The following is a 23241-nucleotide window of genomic DNA, read 5'->3' as shown; positions in this document are numbered from 1 at the left end:
CTTTATTATTTTTCTTTGCAATTCTGTTGCTTAATTCACTTTAGTTTGCGTGTGGTAATCTTGCATCATCCAAACTCTCATAAGCTTCAGAAAATTTTCTGCTACCTAAGAATGACCTGTGAAATATGGATAAGATTTTCACTTTTTGTCATTGATTAGATGCCGTTTTTAAGCTCTTGTTAAAGTTGTAATTAAGTTTAGTTCACATCAATATGCTATTTAGTCATTAAACCCTATCAATCTCATTTTATACTTTTTTATATATAATGAAGTTAATTGCCTTTTTTGTCAAGAAACCCAAACAGTAAATTTAAAAGATTTACTGATAGCCCTACTCCAAAAAATAGAGCAACTGTTACAAATTTGTAATTACATTTTTTTGTCCTTTTTTTTTTTTAATCGTTTTACCTGTCTGGCTCTGATTTATGTGGTAAAACCTGTATTAACTTTAATGACACGTTTGATTTTTAAATATCCATGGTTACATGTGTTTTTTAAATATTCTAAACAAATGTACTGAAAATAAACTAATGAAAAGAAGTTAAATATGGAAAAATTGGACAACTGAGAAGTGAGTTATGAAAATGTTTCTTTAATGTTTATTTCTTCATATGTCACATCGACTCCACATTTTGCGGTGAAAGAGGAGGGAGCGTGCTGCGCCACCCTGATTGGACGCGCGGACACCGGAAGTAGCGTCACCAGCGGTCGTTTCACCTCTAATTTAAAACCGGAACAAACAAAAGCAGAAAGTGGAGCAGCTGTAAGGTGTATTATCAGGATAGTTGGTGGGAGAAAAACACACAAGGACTGCGGTGTGTGTGAGACAGAAATATTGAAGGGACGCTGACGAACTGTTCACCTGTATTGCAGCTGGAAGCTGAAATTCAGCTGAAGATGATACCACAATATTAGCAAAGCATATTTTTTTGTTAATTTATTTGTTTTAAGTGTATTTTTGTATTTAAAAAGTTTCATTTAGGGTTTAAATACTTCTAAGGTAAGATGAGGGAGTTACACTCTCCCTGTCGGGGGAGGAGTAGAAGCAGCGGGGCGGCTGGGCTGCTGTGTCCGCTGCTTGCTGCGTGTCTTTGGGCTGCGGTGGTCGCTTACAAGCCGGTGATCATTGTCCATGGCTTGTTCGACAGCTCTGGGGATTTTAAGAATTTACAGCGTTTCATCAATGAGGTGAGTGTAGATGTAAAATAACCATAGTAATTGTTTATAGATTTATTCAGCGCAGGAAGTTAACATAAATCTAATGTAATATCCCACAGGCCTTCCAACTTACATCACCATGTGTTATCAACAAAACACGGATTTCAACCATGTAATATGTACTGTACTGCATTGGTCAGCTGATATCAGCATGATAGGAGTCTGTAAATAACATTTTAGAGTGACATGAACTTGCTCCTGGATTATTCCTTCAGAAATACACTATAATATAGAAAAACACATATGTGTGGTTACTGTGGTATTAATATGCTATTTTGGTTTAATACAACAATATTAACAAAGCATCTGTTTTTTGTTAATTTATTTTTGTTTTACTAAGTGTATTTTTATATTTAAAAGTTTTATTTAGAGTTTTAAATACTTCTAAGGTAAAAATGAGGGAGGGAGTATTGCATTATTCTTAGTCACTTGTATCTAGAACATAAACTATTTATCAAGCGCTGCTATTGATGTTAACAGGCTTTTTGTGTTATCAATAAAGTGATGATAGTTTACACTGTTAAGGCAGTGCAGCGTGCGTAGTGCTGCTCATCCTGTTCTTCAGTCTGTTTACATACCTTTTAGAAATATTCACACTATGCTGAATATGTGGTACAAAAAGGGAAGCTTTGGTGGGGTCTCGAGAGAGATTGATGAGGTTAACCAAATGCAGTATTAGGAAGTTTTAGATTGAAACTTTATATTTCTGGAAGGGAAGAAGTGAAACTGCAATCTAAGCTTTGGATTTTTCTGTTTCAGTTAGTTTGAGCTCATAACAGCTGAATAAATCATTGATGTTTAAAGCCCATCTGGAGCAATTAGATGCCAAATGCTCCGGAGGATCTTTAAGAAGGCATTCATCTGAACTCAGCTTCTCAGATTTTATCATGTTGATTCTTGTAGCTGTTATTGCAGCAATGTTTGTGCGTTGTCTTTTAAAGAGGTTGAACCATTTCCTGCTCTCTTTTGCAGTCACATCCAGGGACAAATGTCACCATCATCGACCTGTTTGACAGAAGTGCCAGCTTGCAGCCTATGTGGAAACAGGTGGAGGGCTTTAAGGCAGCTATTTACCCAATAATGCAAAATGCAGCAGACGGGGTCCACTTTATCTGCTACTCTCAAGGTCAGTGAGTGCATGACTGTGAGTGAGATAATTTGGATATAAATGTGGTATTTGCTTAAGATTACAAAGTCTTGGTATGTTTCTTGAGCAGGAGTATAATTTTTCTATGTGCTGACAGTGGAAATCATACTGTCCAATGCAAATCATAAATGTTCGTCAGGTCGAAACATCAGCAGTTGTTTTATTTTACTGCTAAATAAAGTTTTTATGATGTTTGGGATTCCTGCTTAAGTCAGTCATTGGAAACTCCCAGTGATCAACTTTCAATCAGCATTTTCTCACTGTAAATACCAACATAAAGATTATAATTATATCTCAGAAATTTCAATAACTTCTTGTTTGGGTGAACTTTAGAATTCAGATTATTTTCTTATCTTGTATCTTATGTTTTTATAGAGTAAAAGTAAATCAGATATATTCTGAAAAACATTTCTAGGAACATAAAAGTGTACAAATAAAAATTTGATGAACCGATCTAGTAATTTTGATACAAAAATGTCTCATAACTATCTTTTCTCTGGTCAACTATTTTCAATATCAAGCCTTTTTGGAATAAACAAGCCATTTAAAGACATCACTTATAATTGATAAAAACAGTAACAGGCAGTTCTCACATTTTTCTTATATTTTACAGACCAGTGATTTAAAACTGCAATCTGCAGCTTAACCCTTTGATGTTCACACTAAGAAAAAGGCCGGAGAAATATGTTTATCAGTGTTTTTTCATTTGTTTTGGACAAGAACAATCAGAATAAATATTTTTTAGCAAATGGTTACGAATGAAGTTAAAAACATAACAGTGAAAATGTCGAAATTTGAAACAGTAGTGTTATAATCAACACTTAGTTTGGATTTTACATACCCAAACCAATTGGTAGAGGTGGCTTGAGCAAGTTTATTTCCACATTTTTTTTATAAAGGAATTCATTAAAGTCACTGCACATTTACCTGTCCCAAATCGGAGACCAGGACCTTAAAGGGTTAACTAGCATTGCGTATCATAGCTTTAAACCCTTATTAGTAAGTTTGTAAGTTTTTTCATGTGGTTAAAAGAAACCAACCAACTCTGACCTTGTTGGTCGCACAATATTTAATGTAAAAGTTTGAAAACCACATAAAACGTGATAAATCATAGTTTTGTTTGTTTAATTTTAGGTGGACTGGTTTGCAGGGGGATCCTCTCCACTCTGTCTGACCACAACGTTCACTCCTTTATTTCTTTGTCATCGCCTCAGGCTGGGCAGTATGGAGGTGGGTCCAAATGTGAAAGCTGGTGATTATTATATTTATCGTAGCAATGAATCAAATGTGAGTGAAGTGGAGAAGTATTTCAGGAAATGTAATCTTAGGAAGCTTAAAGAAGATTCTTTGTAAGATGTAAGAGTAGAGTTGCTTAACTGCAGTTTTAGCTGATCTCTTTAAGGTGATTGTCACTGTTTGTTTTCAGCCATGACTAAAAATGAATAATTACTTAATATGTATATTTATTGTGTGGTGGACTGCTTTCTTCTCGGTTACTTGTTGTTTTATCTTTTCTGTCTTTTCATTCAACTCAGACACAGACTACTTAAAGTACCTTTTCCCTCAGTTTGTGAAGTCAAACCTATACCACCTCTGTTACACTGCAGTTGGTCAGCGGGTATCCATCTGCAACTACTGGAATGGTGAGAAGCCATAAATAACATCCTCTCAGTGAACTTTGTGAAGTCTGACAATTATGTTGCATCCTTTAAGACAAGCATGTCGACCTCAATGACCAATTGCAATGAATTTTTGTGCTTGTTAAACTATCGAAATGTTTTGATGAGGTGTTTGCCTTTGCAGTTGCATTTTCATCTGTCTTTTTCTGCAGACCCCCACCACAGAGACCTATACGTTAACAGCAGTGACTATTTAGCTTTGCTCAACAGCGAGAGGCTGAATCCAAATTCAACAGGTCAGCAAACTCATTCTGGGAAAAGCTCACCTGCAGCCTTAAGAAACACAACTGCTTTATAAATATTCAAGAATCTTACAAAGAATTGACAATTGATCAAATATACTAAATATACATTGTGGCTCACACTAATCAAGTTTTAGAACAGACCATTAGGTGTTGTGTGTGTGTGTAATGACTCAAAGCTTAAACCTGCAGAATGGAAGCAGAACTTCCTCAAAATCCAAAAGCTGGTGTTGATCGGAGGACCAGACGATGGAGTCATCACTCCCTGGCAGTCGAGGTGAGTCTGACCTCTGTTTATCTGAAGTGATTTCAGGCTAACGTTTTGATATTGAGAAGTCAGATGTCAAATTAGATATTTATGACTTTAGGATTGAGAAATTGAATCCAATTGATTAGACAGTTCAAAGCAATCCAGTTGTTGACTTCTCAGTCAGCTGCTGGATCAATGTCAGCCGTTACTCCAGCTTGTTACCATTTGTATCAGATTCATCTAAGAGGCTGCAACAGTCGTCCTCTTTTAAGTCAATTTTTGCTGTTGCAATGTCATTTATTACAGTATCATAAAACCTTTTCTATGCTCAGTTCCCACATTTCACATGGTTTTCAAAGAAGTTTTTCTTCTTTCCTTCTGTGGATGATCTGATGACTCATGTGATGCTCACACTTTTCATCACTCTGTCTTGTTCATGGTTCACAGTCAGTTTGGATTTTATGATGACAACGAGACTGTTGTTGAGATGCAGCATCAAGATGTGAGTAGAAATCAGACAGAAAACAGAAAATTTTCAGTGTTTGAATTTATGTATAATTTCTCATTTGTGTTGTTGAAAATGTATCATTTCATCAACAAAGCTCTAAAGATTCAGCTCTTTGAGTTAACATTTAGGTCCAAGACCTAAAGAATGATTATGAGCAAATATATCATTAACAAAATACTCAGAAATGCCAAAATCCTTTGAAAATGCACATATGTCATTGTATTTCAAGGCACAGACTTTTGAAGTCTTTTGAAACCCCTGCAGTAGATAAAGTATGTGCTAACCTGTTTGTTTGCCTCCTCCAGTTGTATTTAAGCGATGTCTTCGGCCTGAAGACTCTGGCGGCTCGCGGAGATCTGATCCTCTGTTCTGTTCCCGGCGTCCAACATGTCTGGTGGCACTCGAATGAGACCGTCTTCCACACATGCATAGAGAAGTGGCTGGTGTAGAACAAAACAGACACACAAAGTAAAGTTTTAGCAAATTCTTACATTCAAATCTTTAGGAATCTCTTCTTCCAAAATCACTGCATAACTAAGTGATACCAGGATTTATTTTCCTTGTACCGTACTCTCTGTGGATGAGGCGTTTTGTGCCCTTGTTTATATTCATCATACATTATTAACCTTTACATTTAACACATAAAAGTCTAGTTTTACTTTTAGGGTACCAGTATGTGTTTCTTTGCTCTCTTGCTAAGACTTAGAAGAGAACTTGGACATCTCTCTAAAGTCTGTACAATGAATATGAAGCTACAGCCATCAGCTTTATTCTGCAGGAGAAAGATCTTCCTACCAGCAGCTCTAAACAAACCGATCAACACAAAAACTGAGAGTCTGCTGTATATTTTTAGTTGTTGGACTTTTTTTTTTATTTTTTTTTTAGCTGGATAAAGTTACATTTTGTGGACCTGTCAACTTTCTTATAAGACTACACAAGGGGACAGCAAGCTTTTTTATATTTATACCCTTTGTCACAGTAAGGTTCACAGCTTTCCTGTTTCCAGTCTTCATGCACCTTCAGACTTTGTATAGAGACCTGAGTGGTTGTGATCATCCCATTAAGTTCACGCTTCTCCTTTAAGAATTTATTTTAAACTGTATTGTCTCTGGAAATTAAATCTAACAAACCACTACATCCCACAAAAATCTTTAGCCCCTGAATCTTCAAAAAAAGATAACTGGTCTTATGTATGAAAGGATAAATGTTGCTGATGTGTTGGCATCTTAAAATAGTTTAAACCCACTGTATAAAAATGGTTTGAAAGCATGAAGCCCAGAGCTTTCAACCCATGTAGTGTCTGAGCCGTGATTTAGAGCTGGCTTATAGGATTGAAAGTAGAGTTTTGAGTCTTGAAAGGATAAATTATGTTATGTTATTTGCACTCTGCAACAGAAATGCAAGTCAGGTTACAGACGATAACTGGATCTTCAGGTCTAGTAAAGATTGACTGACAATGAAAAATATAAAATCATAACAGCAGACAGAGGATGAGATATTCTCATTTAACTCATGAGCTGAATTCAAATCCCACCAAGTGAGTATTATGAGAAGACCTGTTATGTTCTTATATATGTTTGTGATTAAAAGGGAAAAGAGAATTAAATTATGTAAAAATTGTGGGAATAGAACATCTTTACTAGATGTAGGCAACCTGCTAACAAACTTTTACGTTCTGTCTTCTCAAACTTTGGCTCAGATTTGTCAAAGTAACAGGTTCATTTAAATTGATGATTAAAAAATAGTGTGTTAAATAATAGCTGCTTAATTGCACTGTGAAGTGCCCTTTGACTTCCTGCTGTCATGTGCACGGTAGTAAATTTGTAAGATATGGAGGCCCGTTTTTATAAAGGGCCTATTTGTAAATGTGGACAGGAGCAGCTTCCCTTGCAAGTTCTGTAGTAAAGAAGTCAAAAGTATTTGAAGCATGAAATATCACCTCAGTGCAAAAGCATTTTGAAGCCAATGTGAGCAGCTTTACTGACTCCCTTGAGAAGCTTTTTAAAGAGATGGAAAGGGAAACGGTTTACTTCAGAAAGTGGATGAACTAAACTGTGAAATTTTACTTTTTTGGAATCCACTATATAGATGCAAAGTAACTTAATTGCTCCCACTGAACTTGTCCTTCCATTATAACTGAATTCTCACAGCTTTACATTGTTGAAACCAGGCTAAGCCAGTTTTCCTATTAGTGTTTTGTATCACAGCATCCATCTCAGCCCTTGTTTTTCTACACTGCAAGTGTGTTGGGAGTCCCAGGAGTAATCAGGAATAGTAACTTAAAGACTCAAACCAGCTGCAGAACAAAGTTATTTATGTTCTAAAGCACAAATAACACAGTCACAGACATATATATATATATATATATATATATATTAGTGGATTTTAGGTGAAAATAACCACTTGTTGAATGCGGATGCAGAGGGAGGAGACTGCATTTTAAACTGATCGTTACATTATATTGTCCTCGTGTCTACATACTGTTAGCAAAGAGCAGTGCCTCTGCAGAGAAATCCATCACATACTTCTAGTGGAATGCAAAAGATAACTGAGCTGTACTGCTTTTGTATGACCTATTTTGTTGTTTTTATATGAATATCCTTAGTCTGCCTTTAAAGATTTATGTTCTTAATCCTATTGCTGTGATAACCCTGATCATTAGAGCTTACACTCAATGTCTCTGAAATGTTATTTATTGATACTGACAGTTATACATAAGATGTATTTATTTGTGTCTGTCCAACATGCCTACAAAAAACAACCCACATCACGACTGTGCCTGAGCGACTTTGTCGACTTGTCTTCATGTACAGACTTACTGCCCTGCTCATCTAATGATGCAGCCATTTTTACATTTTAATCCCTCTATTTTGAACAATAAGGAGTTTGTTTTTAATTGTGTGCATCCCAAATATCATGTTTATTAACAGCATCATGCAGTGCTTTAGAGCTGCAGTCCTTTGCTTTAGTAGATCAAGCCTTAACTTTTCCCCATATGCCTGAGTGTTTCATGTTCATTACCAAAGTGCTATGACACGCTGCCTTTAGTGACGGTGCTAAAATTAATGATAGGAAGATAGGGAGGGGCGGCAACTAGTGCAGAGTAAGTTGGGCTGACCTATAATCAGTGTTTACTGGTCCACCAAACTGTTGTTCGTGGCACTCTTTACCTCTCATCTCATTTAGATATCTCAGGCATTTTTAGCAACCCTCATACTCATTTAGAAAAGGGAATATTTTTTTCTGAATTGTTTGCAATTTGTTGACTTATTTTTCTGCCTGTTGTATATGTTTCTTTTAAAAAAAAAGGAGGAAAATGAAAATGTCTTCTGTGTGATGAAATTAGAAATATTAGATGAACGAAGTACAGATTGCACATAATGGGAAGGAAACTTAAAGAGATTGCATTTTATTTTAATATCAATTTGTTCTTTGTTTCGTATGGGCTTGTACAAGATATAGTTGTTTTATAACTGACATATTTGCTTACATTATGGATTTAAGGGATGTCCTTCTCTGTTCAGTTTTCTTGTTCTAAAAAACATCTAACATTGATAAGGAATGCTTTTCTTAGAACTTAAAATGCTATTTTGACCATTTATACAGTGTCCTATAAAATGAAAGATGTAAAATATCATTTCATTAATAAAAGCCTATTTGGACATCAAGTTCTGTTTGAATAAAATGGTTTTGTGTTTATAGTGTTGCTTAGCAAAACAAATAGAAAATCAGACAAAACTTGATTCTAAGGATTAGCATGATAAAATAACATGATTCTGGCAATCTAAAGTGAGACTAACTATTCAACGGTGTATAAGATGCACTAAAAACGGCATTGTAGTTTTGTTTAATTTCAAACTGGTTCCTCGGTTGTGATTCATGTGATGCTGCCTTTTTGTTGCGTTAGATGAATGTGAAATTTTTGTAGTTTTTCTTGACTATTTTTCTTAAATATTTAAAACTTTTAAATTTGAATATCATTTGTTGCACTGGGTTGCTTTTTAAGGCATTTACCGAAGTGTACAATGGTTGATTAATCAACCATTAATCAATGGAAATCAGAAAATCTTTCATCTCCAAATTATATAATTAATCAACCATCAACGGTTGATTATTTATATAATTTGGAGACGGAAGATATTCTGACTTCCACTCTAATACAATCTGATCTTGTGTTAATTGCATAAGAGATCAGAGTATGAATTTGGTATTCTTTAGTGCATAACTAGTGTCATCTAAGAAGTTATTGTTTAATGATGAAAACGTCAGTCTTAATGTAATTTTTTTTTGTTGGCAGAACTCAGTTATGGTATGAAAGCTGTAATATGTGTTTTACAATGATAGATTAAAATGTGAGTTACGGTTGATTCCTCCAGTAAAAATCCCTTTTGTGATTTCAGTAAAAGTTTAAAAAAGAAAGTGCTATTACAAACTTATTTAGACCTTTTTGTCGCCATTGACAATGTCAAGGGGGTGTATGAATTCATATAGACTGTGTATAAAAATATACAAATATACGCTCTGTGATTCATAGCTAAGGATTTTAAAGAGAAGACAAGAAAACAACATATCCCATGATCCTTTGCGCCACCGGAAGAACTCAGCCAGCTCACCGGATATCTGGACGCGGCGCCTGAAGAGGCCCTTTTCCGTCTCAGACAAGTGTGGTATAGGACGGCAGACACAAGTGAGTGAAAAATGTCTGTTTTTAATTGCTTTATATACCATAAAAATAAGAAGAAGCGGATATTTTAAAGCGCAAAAACGCTCTTTTCTCGATAAATTCTATCAAAACATGTAAATCTCTCCAAACAATGGTTTTATTCCTTCGAAACGTGACGGTATGCGCACAACAGTAGAAGCGTTAGCATCTAGCTAGCCTGCTAGCACGTGTGGATTCGGCATGTTGAGAAGATGTGACGTCCAGCACAGTTTTATTTAAAGTCTACTTTTTTCTGCCCCTTTACTCCAGAAAATGACTCCACGGATCAGAAATTTTAGGCAGTGTCAGTTTGCAGATGTTAGGTGACGTGGTTTAAATTTACTGATGTTAACAGTAAATAGGCTTTTAGTACGGCCTTGCCTCCGAAGCGAGGCTACTATAGCTTTAGCCAGGTGCATTTGTGATATTGGTCTAAGTTAAAATCTGCTGTAGCAACAGTAGGTTGTGAATGTACATATGAAGGTTCCCGTTTTTTCTCTGCATTTAACGGGAGAAGTCACATCTACTCTTGTCGAATAAAAGCCCATAGAACTGGCAGATAAATAAGTCGTATTTATGACACTTAAGCATTTAAACAGTGATCATGAGCTCCGTTTACTTTAATTAAATATATCAACGAATCAGCTATAAATCACTTAATCATTCGCTTTGAATTTTAACATTGTCCATTGGTTCCTCAGTGACTGAGTGGGAGACTGCCCCAGCGGTGGCTGAGACCCCGGAGATCAAGCTCTTTGGGAAGTGGAGCACAGACGACGTCCAAATCAATGACATCTCCCTGCAGGTTGAAGGCATATCAAACCTCTTGAGTTATTGTCAATTTAAGCGAGGCTAGAGTCACGTCTGGACACTCAACTGTTGTCCTGATGTGCTAGAGTGCTCGCAGAGGAAAATATCTTTGCTTATTCGTTGGCTGTTGCCTGATGTGACCCAGTCAATCACCAGCTCAGATACACCACCTTTGTGAATAGCAGTGTTTGTGATGTGTTTTAGTGTTTTTTTTTCCCCCCTAATAAAAGTGCCATTTTTGCACACAGGATTACATTGCTGTAAAAGAGAAGTACGCCAAGTACCTGCCACACTCTGGAGGACGTTATGCTGCCAAGCGTTTCAGGAAGGCCCAGTGCCCTATCGTAGAGCGTCTGACCAACTCTATGATGATGCATGGCCGCAACAATGGCAAGAAACTGATGACTGTGCGCATTGTCAAGCATGCCTTTGAGATCATCCACCTGCTGACTGGAGAGGTACTATTTTATGTTCACTTGACAGTTTGGTCATAATCACAAGTCTCCTGCATCTCATTACAATTTGAACTGCTGCCTGAGAGTGTACTTACGCCTAGTTAGTGCAGTTATTTTTTGTTTTTTTGAGAACTTTAGAGAGATTAAACTCCGTCAAACAATTCTGAAATGTATACTTATGAAATAATCTGGAAGCTTACATGGAGCCCTAGGTCAGGGTGGGCAACTCTGGTCCTCGAGATCCAAAGTCCTTCAAGTGTTTGGAGTTTCCCTTCTGCCACACACCTGACTCATATCAATAGCCAATTAGCAGATTTGTGGTTAATTTGATCCCAAACTCAGGCGAGGAAACTCCAAACACTTGCAGGACTCAAGGACCAGTCACTCATTGTGCAGAACTTCATTGGCTGTTGGATCCATTTAATGGAAGCTAGGTGTGTTGGAACAGGGATATATTGACAACCCGCAGGACAGCGGCCCCAAAGGGCCGACTTTGGGCACTCCTGATCTATATAAACATCGAAAAATCCTGTTTTAAAATAAGTAAACTAGTTTGGGCTTTTGTCCTTGAATTATTACCTCAATTTATTAACCAAGTTCAGCCGATGTGTAAAAAAGTTTAATGCTAAGCATCTTCAGTCATGTCACATAGGACAGTAGTCCTATCTAGAGGACATACTGATGTGATAATCTAATCTGAAGGATCTGATTTGACCATTGGATTTTTAATATCACTGGGATCAAAAATGAAAAACTAATTTGACCTAATTTTAAGTCTTTGTTTACACCAACTGGGGTCAGCTACAAGTGTACTGGTAAAGTGAAATACTAAATTTTATTGATTGATGAAAGTTGTAAAGAGTGACATGGTCTACTTAAGTTGAGTCACTCTGAACTTATGTATCTCTAAGACCAGAAATGTTAATATGCCAACATTTTCCCCAGAACCCTCTTCAGGTTTTGGTCAACGCCATCATCAACAGTGGACCCCGTGAAGACTCCACCCGTATTGGTCGTGCTGGTACTGTCAGGAGGCAAGCTGTGGATGTGTCACCCCTCCGCAGAGTCAACCAGGTAACATGAGAACATCTTTTATCAAATTTTGCTGATGCTGTCTGTATAAATGGTTGATCTTTATTTAAAGAAAAATACAAAATGGGTTAATTGAATGCTTGTCAAATATTTTTCAGGTTTTATTTTATTCAAACATCATGAATTATTAAAAAAGGCTGTAATGTTTTTTTTTTTTTTTTTTTTGGTAAATCACCAGCTATTGTTGCTGTGCTCCTCTTTAGGCCAAAAATGGATTTCATGTCATGCGAGGCTAGAGTCACGCCTGGATATTGACCGTTGTCTTGGTGTGCTAGAGTGCTCGCAGAGGAAATGTCTTTGCTTATTCATTGGCTGTAGTCTGTTGTGACCCAGTCAATCACCAACTCAGACACATTGTATTCTGGTCTGTGTTTAAACAGCTAAAATTCATTTGTTAGTGTCACACACTTCTATAACATGTTTTGGTTTGTAGGCCATCTGGCTGCTTTGCACAGGAGCAAGAGAAGCTGCTTTCAGGAACATCAAGACCATTGCTGAGTGCCTGGCTGATGAACTGATCAATGCAGCCAAGGTAACTATTTACCAGGAAGAATTATCACAGAAATCCCACATTGATTTAATGTTCGAGTTGAAAACAGTTGATAGTAAGAGGTTTCAGCCTGTTGTGGTCGGTTTGAATTAAAAGATTTTCCCATTTCTCCAGGGTTCATCTAACTCTTACGCCATCAAGAAGAAAGACGAGTTGGAGAGAGTTGCCAAGTCCAACCGTTAAACATGTTCACTTTCTAGCAAAACAAATAAAAACATGACGAAATTCATTTTGACTGTTTTTAATGTACATGAACATGTTCAAACACTTGAATAAGTTGTGTCATGAACTGGGATGTGAAGTCTTATTCCAGTAAAATAAAGCAAGCTTTGAGAGATACTGAAGTTCTGTCAAAAGCAGATTTATTATTACCTCTACAAACTGTACAGATGAAAGCTACATTCAGCATCTAGATATCCTGCAACTACAAAAGCTAGATACTATACATAAACACCACAGGATATATGCATGTCTGCATTATTCCTTCAAAAAGGTCACTGCAATTAACAGAAGTCCATTGAGTATTCTAATAAGTTCTTCCATATATTTTTCTTTGTCTAGTTTTCATTGAGCGATACAACTACTACAACAGGGGTCCTCAATCCTGGTGCTTGAGGACTGGTGTCTTACAGGTTTTCCAAGTGTCTCTGCTGCAACATACTTGATTCAAATCAGTGTATTTAGCAGAGATAGTCAGGTGTGTTTTTGCAGGACAAGAGCCCTAGAGGACCAGGATTGAGGATCCCTGTACTAGGTTATATTGCTGTTGGGTTTGCTTTTGTATAATATGCAAGAATGAATGTAAAGGATAAAACCTGCAGAAACTAACTAGTTCTGTTCATTTCTTTACTTCAGTGGGCAGAAAAACTGGCAAAGCTTTCACAAACCAAAGTGTATATTACAGCTGATCTTAGTGGCTTCATGTAGAGTTGTGACACCATTTTCCCAGCAGGGGGAGCAACTGTGCCACAGTATAGCTGGATCATAGTTTCAAACAAAACCTTTTTTTTTTTCTTAAAACAATTACAGCTTTACTAGGTAGCGAGAGATTTACATACCAAATAAATGCTGTATGTCTTATTTGTTTTCAGAAATAAGTGTGTTTTCTGTTGATGAGGAGACAGAGTGATGACAGAGAAGCTCCCAGTTTGGAGGCTTCGCTGCTGGCTGTTGGGAGGAGGGTGTAGTCTGGCAGCTTCTGGAAGGCCTGCAGAGTTGAGAGGAAACAGTTTACTCATCACTCGAACAAGCTGCACTGGACACAGAGCTAAGAGGAGGGAGGGGAAGGGAAAAACTGCTTTGATGGTTGGAAATCAGAACTACAGTTCGTTAAATGAGTCAAGGCTGGCACTGGCTAAGAATGATCCAATCTGGATAGAAAATCAGGATTATTATTCTCCATTCAGATAGAAAATAATGCATATGTTTAACACTGTTTTGTAGGATAGATAAACAACATCCTAAATCACATAAAGTACTACACATCTTTCAGAATAAACTGAAATATTTTACAGAATCAGTATAAAAACATCTTATTTTACAAGTTCGGATGAATCCTAAAAATAGTACTGTAATAGAAAATAAAGCTGATATCTCCTTTAACTTCATTATAGTGGAACAACAAACTGAAGCGCATATTCCAGAAAACCCATCTTCACTCTTGCTTTCAGTTTTCAGCAGTGAACAGCTTAAAAGAGAGAGAACTTCTTAAGACAGTCGAGTTTCTCAAGTCTGAGAGGCAACAGTCACCTTATAACAAACCCCACCCAAATATTTCTTTTAGGATACCTGTCTGGATTTGAACAGTTTGTTCATCTGAGATGTAGCTGTAAATCCAGAAAACTGCTGCAACCACTATTATTACTGGTTAGTGAAAATATTTTTAAATAAATGTAGCTCAGCCCTTTCAATCCCTTCAAGAATATCAATAATCACATCTATGTTCAGTAATAACACTTAAAACAGTTTTATGTTCTATAATATAGTTCATGTGAATGGTTCATGTTTTGGTAAAGAGAGAAGTAAAGAAACACTTTCTGGCAGCAGACCAGAAGATGTGAAGGAAGCTTTCTGTGTGGCAGAGTCAGCATTAAGATGCCTGCATCAGCTAAATAAACAGGAGTTACTTTATGATTGACAGGTGAGGAAATCATAAGAGTAACTTGCTGCCCTACACAAGTCAGTAGGATCTTTTGTTGTTTTAATGAATTGTTGGACAGAATAGTAATAGTAAAGTTTCCTGATAAAGTCTTGTGATTCTTTGGTCTTGTTACCATAGAATGATCCATAATGAAGTGTTTTCAGTTTAAAATGTTTAATAAAAATGAGTGACTTAATAGAACATCAAAGAGTTAATCTTTTTCTAAATCTTTTTTTTTAATCTCTTTAGGGTAGAACTAATCATAGTAATGTCTAAGTTAGCAGCAACATTAGCAGGTTAAGGCTAATGAAGATATAAATTGGAATCAGATCCATGGATTAAACACATTGACATTGTCCAACTCATCATGGATTAACATGTCACCTGTAATGTCTGCATAACTGAGTTTATGTCACTGGTTGAGTAATGTCTAATTAACATTATCTCAAGTCTTTAAATGTTATCTGTTCAATTTGAACATTTAAAAGCTTAAAAACCACGGTGGTCTTCCACAGCAGGTCTGTAGAGGTCAGGGGTCTTCTCAAGCTCTAATTTAAAAAATACAAAATGTCAGCTTTTTGGTTGCTGAAATAAAAACTTGTGAAATTTGCTTAAAAATTCTTAAATAAAACTGAAGATTTCTGTTTTTCATATAAACAACAAACAAAAAAGGAAATACAGGACTCAATTTTAACCCTTTAAAGGCTTGAACCATGAAAAAGATGGAAAGTCCTGTCAAAAATAAGGAAGTTTTTAATAAAATGTAAAATATAAATAAAAAAATATTTTTAGGGGGACATTTACCATTGACTACTACCAAGGTTTTGTCCACACACAAACACGGAGATTAGAGAAAAATCAAAACTAACTAAACAGAAGTTCTTAATAAAAGCCAACTGTATATACAGATGGTTCACAACAATAGCATACAATTAGAGGGGCACTTTTTTTCCCCAACAATTAGCATTAATTTCTGTCCAAAGTTACATTGATTCTTCACAAAGACCTTGTATTGATGACTGGAGAGTTGTACTGCTGTGTAAAGTCCTCTCAAGCACACCTCAACAATTCTCAATAGGGTTTAAATATCGATTCTGGAGGCTGATGTGTGAAAATGTGTCGCGCTGCTTGAGCAATTCACCAAATTAGCACAATGAAACCAGGCATTATCTTACCTGTGTCATCAGGAGGGGGGGGGGGGGGGGGGGGGGGGCATGGTCAAATAGATTGAAGAAGTTAGTGGATCTCTATTTCTGAATACAAACTTAAATCTGAGGCTCTGCAATGCAAGCTGTCCAGGGTGTACCCTGCCTTTCGCCCAAAGACTGCTGGGATAAGCTCCAGCTTCCCTACGACCCTTCCTCGGACTAAGCCGTTAGGGTAATGAATGAATGAACCTAAAGCTGACTATGAATCTATTCCAGATTTCAATAATGCCTCCACAGGCTGGAATAACGAGTTCTTAGTACAGGGGTGGCAACTCCGGTCCTCACTGGCCGCAGTCCTGCAATTGTTAGGAGTTTCCCAGTTAAAACACACTTGACACTGATCAGACTTAATTAGCAGACTGGTGCAGAGCTTGAAGTTCAAGTCTGCAGTTTGCTAGTTATTCACTGATTAGGGTCAAGTGTGTTGCAGCAGAGAAACTCCGGAGACTTGCAGGACTGCAGCCCTGAACGACTGGAGTTGCTCACCCCTGACTTAGCATGATGGATGCAACTCTCCCAATAATGCTCTTGTCCTGATGTGTCCATAAACTAACATGGCACCAAGTGCTTGATACCTCTGTCCATAATTATAGTTACTGAATAACTGCACATTAACGTGTAAAAAGGTTTTGTTAACGAGGTTAGTCCTAATAGAACTAACTTGCTGATTTTGCCATGTCACCTGGACTTTTTAGCTTTGTTTCTGTCAAGAGGTCCAACTTGGGATGTGACAGTTTAATAAGGTAAATCTTGATCTGAGTTATATTTCAACAGCCAACTGTACTCTTAACTGTAAGGTGAATTGAAAAGTCAGATAGCAATACATGTCTCAGCTACGTAACAGTATGACATTGCGGTGCAATGTCTTCCTCAAGTTAGAAGAAGAATGTGACAGAACTGAAGGACGAGAACAGTGGACATCCAGCAGTTTGTGCTTTCTCTTTATATTTAGCTTAAAAAAACTAAAAAAAACTCAACAGTATATCTAAACATGGTACCATTTCTACTCTGTTCTTATTGCCAAGTTGAGTCATAATGGAAATAGTGATTCTTTGAAATCATCAATGGTCAAAAACAGAAGCCCCACCCAAAAAAAAAAAAAAAAAAAGTAGGATAGTTTGGATCACATATTGTGGCACTCTGACTAATTTACCAATGCAAATGCAAGAAAGAAAAACAACACACTGCAATAAAGAAATAACTAGTGGTACTCACAGAAAGACTATCAGGACATTCTTCTGCAGGCCTGTGTAGCAGAAAGTCCCGTTTAGACGGTCCTTTAATGTAGATGCAGTTTGCTGCAGATTCGTCTGGGACTGTGAGCACTTCGTAGTGGTGATCAGTCAGCTGTTCCATCATCTGAAACAAACAGACACACCCAGCAGTGCACACAGGCTCAGACGGAGCACTAATGCTATTAATATGACATCAAGTTGTGTTCTATGTGTGCAGTTCATGTAAGGACAGAAATGAAAGACATGCCAGTATTACTGGGACCAGATCTATGTTATTTTCAACAAGAAGAGAAAAGGAAGACAAATCAGAAGCATGTACAAATAAACAATGGGCTTTAATTTGAACAACTGGTACATATTTACACATAAAGATACAAGTTGCCAGAAAACAGACTGCTACATGTGACTAATTTTTAATGTCTGCTTATAGTCAGAACTGAAAAATCTTAAATTATATGGGTAAATATTCTTTAAAAAGGTGCAGGGAGCCTTTTTCAAATATATCTTGTTCTAACTAAATTATAGCAGATGCTCATAGTACCCCAAACTACACCTGTTTGGTCCAAACCAAAATCATTAGATTATGCAGTATTTACATTGAAGGAAACCACACACACATAAACACTCTTACCCGAAGCGTCTTCTTGGCCCCCTCACTCTTGCCAATGATAATTGTGTCCGGACCTCCCATGGAGCAGATATTTTTCAGTCGCGCTCCACCACAAACAGGGACGGTGGACACGGCGAAGTCCTGAACAGATGGACATTGACACAGAAAAAAAAAAAAGTTCCCTAATGCAGTTTTCTTTTTCGGACATATAAGACCACGTGTGAATTATTACTGTAATGTTGGCTTTTAAACCATTCCAGTACGCTGTGTGCACTGACTATCCAAACACCTCATTTTTTATACAGCAATTTCTTAAAATAGTCTCATGACTCCCAATTTACTTTACATGAAATTGTAAAGTCCTGAATATTCAAAGTGTTTTGTAAATAAAAAGTGAAGAAACTATGAAAACTTATCACAGTTCCTGTAAAACAAAACACCAGGATGTCGGACAAAAATGGTATGCTGGTCTTATTTCATCCTCCACCCTGACCACATAAGCCTTACTCTCTCACCCACACATACACACACACACACACACACACACACACACACAAAGAAGAAGCATTCACAAACACATTCAACATGAGCAAATATGTGTGTGCACGCGCGTGTCAGTGTGTGCGTACAATGCACTTAAGACAAGTGAGGGCATCAATACTAATGGGTGGGGTCTGGATGGCTTGGATGGAGCATGCCATGTGGTCTTCATTATTTGGAAACTAGAATGACCTCATCCATCACTGTTTACAGACAAGAAATTCCCAAAATGTAACACAGCAAGCGGCCACCTGCTCACTTTGGCAGCTGGGTTCTATCATCAAAAATAATCTTCGCTGCACTGACTAAATATGTAAACTCATGCCATAAATACTTTGTGTGCCTGTAAAAAAATTCAGAAGATTCGGCTGTAGTTGTGACTGCCTGATTCTGAAAACCATGTAATATCAAGAATATTCTTTCTGGATGATAAACATTATCAACTAATGAAAAAAGAAAATACTTTCAATCACAAAACACAAGGAGCACCATCTTATAATGCGTTGGCTCGGCATTGGAATAATGTGTGAAGTTTTAGTGGATGAACAGGTTGTTTCACATGTAAAAAGCAGCCGTAGCCAGCAGGATCTGGAGAGAAAGGTGGTCCTGCTGCCAGAGGCTAAGTTGCCAACCTTCACCAAAGTACATTACCCCCCTGTTAAATACCAATCCAAGCATGAATAAAGTACTCTGCTGCAACCTTACCCTGAAAGTGTCTGCCAGCACCTCTGCCCCTCTATGGTTGGTGTGCGACGAGATGCCGACAAAGAACTCCCTCCCAGTAAAAAGGACGTCGCTGCCCTCGAGTGTGGCCCCTCCAGAGTCTCCATGCTCACCATCCATCTCCACAACAGTCAGGTTGAGCTCTGACATTACCCTTCTCACTGCATCCACCTGAGAGAAAATAGGACAGACAGAAAATGTAGATTTAATTGGCTTAAATGGGCGTTACACCATAATGGTTGGGAGGAGTGGGTGCATAAATGTGTAAGGATAGTTACAATAGTTTCCAAATTAGCGTAGACCAGTGTTTTTCAACCATTTTTGAGCCAAGGCACACTTTTTTCACTGAAAACTCAAAAGGCACAGTGGTTGAAAAACACTGGTGTAGGTGGCGTAGACATATGAAGATAGGGGCAACTTCTGTTATCTTGAAATAATCTATTTACACCTTATTTACCATGTACAGTGGCCCAGAAAGGACAAACACCTGTTTGCAGGCTGCCGTCAGCATTTTTAACATTAGATTTCATTAACTGCATATTGCTGCTTTAAAGATCAAATAATGCAACTTAAATATGTTTTAAAATGGCCTTGAAGTATTTAAAAACCTAAAAAGTACCCATATCTGAATACACCGTCTTGAATACAAAGTTGGTTTTTCCCCTCAATTGACAGTTTTAAGTCAGAGGCTACATTTAACATGCCAAGAGGTATGCAAACAATTTAATACATGCAAGCAATAAACTTTGTCATAATAAATTGATCCATTTTCATATATTTTAATTGAGTGATTTCTCTGTAGTTACAATCAGATTGTTAAATGTTTTCTGTGAAATTACTGAATAACTTTGAAGAATGTTGACTATTAATTGCACGAAAAGTTCAAGTCAAATATGCAGCCACACTCACTCGTTTCCCCAAGTCTTGGCTTTATCAGATGAACTTCTTAATATTCAACCATTAGCATCTTTACAACTTTTACAAACTACAACATATCATCCACAGGTCAGCTACTAAAATTGATCAAATTTAATTGCAAAAGACAAAAACAGAACTTGGGGACTGTGACATCATCAATATTTCACACAAATGAATGGATGAAGTATTTTCTGCAACTTCATTTTGATGTAATTTCAGGCTAAACACAAGATTAAACGTAGTATCAAAAGGATTATGGGAGCAAAGAATGAGGTCCCAAAGGCATTTTCTGCTCTGTTGTGTTACCTCACTGCGTCTCTGCTGTTTGAAGGGCCTGGTGATGAGCGCTGTGTCTCCTTGGATGACTGCCACATCCTCTATCCTCCAGCTCTCTGGCAGCTCAGGGTCAGGGGGGATTTCAATCAGCTGCAAGCCAACCTTCTGCCTCAACGCTCCTGTCAGACAACCGAACTGACGTTGAGCTTTGGCCAGGTCTACAGAGACCTCCCCGTTCTCATGACCGTCTCCCACAGTTTTCCCAAAGGTCTCTGGGATGCCCCGCACCACAGCGTGGGTGAAATAGCCATAAGAACACATGTTTGCCATGTTTATAGTAATTTAGCGAACACTGCTACTCTGCCAAAATGTCAATAAGTTTGCCCTGCCAAGACACAAGCAAGGGGCAATAAATTTGTGTGTGGTCTTGTAAAAACACAAACAGAAAAGACTAAAGAAAACTAAGGGTGTGACTTGTGAGATCCAGTAAAATAACAGGGAGCATCTTCATCCCTCTTCACTTAATAAGGCAGTCCATCATATAATCTTCCATGGGAGTGCAGCAAGAAGAAGACGCAGACTATCCAAACCTGTTGACAAAAGAAAAAGTAACACAAATTCCAAGGTCAGGACTTTAAAAAAAATACCAAAATATCAGTTTAGACCTCCAGTCAAATCCAAACATCTCAGGAGCATGTCTCATAAGGTTTGAGTGAGGAAAATGCTTTTGTTTTCCATCTGGAGCCACACTAACAAGCCACAAATAGCCTTATTTATTAGACCTGCAGATTGTTTAGTTGGAAAAAAAACCACACAGATGTCCAGCTGAAATAACATGCAGAGACAGGACATCAGACAAAGTAGCATTGTTCCAAGTTAGGTTGCTCAATAACCCTGAAATATGCTGCAGTCTTTGAGATTTGGGCAGTGGAACAGCTCTGAGACAATTGTCCTTTTATCAGCTTCCATGTAACTTAGAGAAGTCGCCCACAGAGAGGGGGGACGTGGTTTCCCTCCACACAGGATGATTCCTTCAGAACGCAACACGTGCTGGGCTTTGATGTGCACATTATATTCATATAGGTGCACATTAAACATTTAACTAAAAGCATTGAGTTATGATAAAGTTTGTCAGAATAGAAATACTTCTACTACATTCTGAGTCACTGCTGGCTTTTAAAAACAACAGCATTTTCTAAAGACCCCTTTTCGTCATTTTAAGCTGCTTTTGTTTGAGTTTATCCAGCTGCAGTAATCGGGATAAATCCCAGCCAAACGAGCGCCGCCCAGCAGCTCAATGCTCTTCCCAAATATTTCATTATGATGTTCCACAGCTTTCCAGCGAGTATCTCCAACAACTATTACCAACACGCCCAAAAGCTCATAGAAATAAGTAATAAAACTGTAAAACCTGCCTACCTGGTTTAAGTTTCGTATAATCAACCTCAGACCAGTTTTCCGGTGTTTAATTTAATATCCAAACCAGCTTGGTTCCCGTTACTCTCGCTCCTCTTTTATTCTGCGAACAAATGTTGAATCAAGATAGCGTTAGTGTTATATAGGCGTTTCCGGTCAGGCTTTTCAAAATAATACCGAAGCTGTTATTTGAGCTGGGATGTGCCACGTTACACGACATGATGGTTTCACATCTAATTTAGTTTCAAGTACCTGCTTTATGTGGAAAATTATTTCGCACAGAAGAGAAATAGAACAATAAACAGTAAAAATGCATGATCTAAAACAGTCCAGATTCACAACTGTTATGCTTTAATTAATTAAAGCTGTAACAACAAACTTCCGGTATTTTCAGGTATGCATATTGAATTTGACATCTAGCCCCCCCCATCCCATCCCCCCACACGTCATGCCCAGATTCAATCAGTGTTGATTTAGATGTCTACTTTGACAGAAGACTCTAGCATGTATAACCATATTCGCAAGAGTTTTCATTTCTCATAACTGATAGCTAAAGCAGCTAACAATTATTGATCATTACATTTGAAGGTATTTAGTTTAACAAAACTTATTTTTAACATTAAAAATGTTTTTAACAATAAAAATCAGTTAACATTAACTTGGTTACCACTAAATAAGTCATACTTCTCTTAAAAGTTAAAGAGTAAACACGAAAAATACCTTATAATAAGCATTAATATATAACTGAATTAGTCAAACAGGCAAAAAACCACGAGTCCTGGAGGTAAAAGTGTCTTTTCACTCCTTCCTTCTTAAAAAAAATAAGTAAATAAAATAAAAACTATTTAAAAGAAGAAAAAATAATAAGGTGAGTTTAAACAAATACACATAAATTGTGCAAATTCATTATAAATACATGTCAAAAAAACAAAACAAAGAATAGACATTAACAAGAGATCAAGATTTACTAGGCACACAATAGCCTCAAGAACAATAAAGCACTTAAACTGTGACCAAATCTGGAAGCAAATCTATCAAAGTAAATGTGAATGAAGAAAGAAAAATTAAAAGATCTTGAATAAAACCTGACCAGAATGGGAAATGAAAAGGATACCATGACTGCAGTGCTATCCAAATGAGCCACAAGATCAAAATGCAATTACAATGAAACAAGAAAAAGTAATTATAAATTCATTAAAAGGTTGCTACACAGAACTATGGACACATAATTCTGCAAAATGACCAAAATGGGGCTTAAGCCTGTTATAAATGGTTGCATAATGACCAGATGTGTATAAAGAAAGAAAAACAAATGCAAATAAACAATTTAAAGGTGCAAAATAGCCACAAAAAGACAAACTCAAATAAAAAATGTATGCCTACTGGTGTGGCGGTTCGCTCCATTTCCTCATAAAAAGAAGATTTATAGTTTGTACCTTAGCTAGTGCCTCTCTGTTAGGAGTTTCTCTCTAAGTAATCCAGCTTCCAAAAACATACTTGTTTTATTTAAATGTCTCTAAAT

General features: G+C 37.1%; 3 protein-coding genes across 3 annotated transcripts; 2 read left to right on the top strand and 1 right to left on the bottom strand.

Annotated features, from left to right (window-relative positions):
* The first annotated feature begins 796 nt into the window (after positions 1–796).
* On the top strand, positions 797–8597 carry ppt2b (palmitoyl-protein thioesterase 2b). The gene is made up of 8 exons (XM_079258438.1): positions 797–1188; positions 2191–2344; positions 3500–3595; positions 3901–4008; positions 4197–4280; positions 4479–4563; positions 4984–5038; positions 5350–8597. Exons 1-8 carry the CDS (start codon positions 1006–1008, stop codon positions 5491–5493), a joined length of 909 nt encoding a protein of 302 aa, XP_079114564.1. The 5' UTR covers positions 797–1005; the 3' UTR covers positions 5494–8597.
* Positions 8598–9648: 1051 nt separating this feature from the next.
* rps5 (ribosomal protein S5) lies at positions 9649–12882 on the top strand. The gene is made up of 6 exons (XM_079258270.1): positions 9649–9731; positions 10448–10551; positions 10805–11014; positions 11957–12085; positions 12537–12635; positions 12768–12882. Coding segments are annotated over exons 1-6 (612 nt in total). The 5' UTR covers positions 9649–9730; the 3' UTR covers positions 12837–12882.
* A 108-nt stretch (positions 12883–12990) lies between these two features.
* ddah2 (DDAH family member 2, ADMA-independent) lies at positions 12991–21837 on the bottom strand. Its single transcript, XM_079258269.1, has 6 exons — positions 21723–21837; positions 20334–20893; positions 19092–19280; positions 17868–17987; positions 17217–17360; positions 12991–13860 (listed from the first exon to the last, which is right to left on the bottom strand). The coding sequence occupies exons 2-6, from the start codon at positions 20631–20633 to the stop codon at positions 13741–13743; spliced, it is 873 nt and encodes a 290-aa protein (XP_079114395.1). The 5' UTR covers positions 20634–20893; positions 21723–21837; the 3' UTR covers positions 12991–13740.
* Between the last annotated feature and the right edge of the window lie 1404 nt (positions 21838–23241).

The sequence above is a fragment of the Telmatherina bonti genome (genome assembly GCF_933228915.1).
Source record: "Telmatherina bonti genome assembly, chromosome: 19".
In the NCBI taxonomy this organism is placed as follows: domain Eukaryota; kingdom Metazoa; phylum Chordata; class Actinopteri; order Atheriniformes; family Telmatherinidae; genus Telmatherina; species Telmatherina bonti.
The sequence above is the reverse complement of the archived record's forward strand: the minus strand, read 5'-3'. Positions and strand labels throughout refer to the sequence as shown.

Excerpts from the sequence above, each read along its gene's own strand:
- ppt2b (XM_079258438.1), top strand. The coding sequence starts at position 1,006 with ATGAGGGAGTTACACTCTCCCTGTCGGGGGAGGAGTAGAAGCAGCGGG. Across the intron at positions 3,596-3,900 it reads TCAGGCTGGGCAGTATGGAG|ACACAGACTACTTAAAGTAC; the intron begins GTGGGTCCAAAT and ends CATTCAACTCAG. Across the intron at positions 4,564-4,983 it reads ATCACTCCCTGGCAGTCGAG|TCAGTTTGGATTTTATGATG; the intron begins GTGAGTCTGACC and ends CATGGTTCACAG.
- rps5 (XM_079258270.1), top strand. Across the intron at positions 10,552-10,804 it reads TCAATGACATCTCCCTGCAG|GATTACATTGCTGTAAAAGA; the intron begins GTTGAAGGCATA and ends TTTTGCACACAG. Across the intron at positions 12,086-12,536 it reads CCCTCCGCAGAGTCAACCAG|GCCATCTGGCTGCTTTGCAC; the intron begins GTAACATGAGAA and ends TTTGGTTTGTAG.
- ddah2 (XM_079258269.1), bottom strand. The coding sequence starts at position 20,633 with ATGGCAAACATGTGTTCTTATGGCTATTTCACCCACGCTGTGGTGCGG. Across the intron at positions 19,281-20,333 it reads AACAGCAGAGACGCAGTGAG|GTGGATGCAGTGAGAAGGGT; the intron begins GTAACACAACAG and ends ATTTTCTCTCAG. Across the intron at positions 17,361-17,867 it reads GGGCCAAGAAGACGCTTCGG|ATGATGGAACAGCTGACTGA; the intron begins GTAAGAGTGTTT and ends TGTTTGTTTCAG.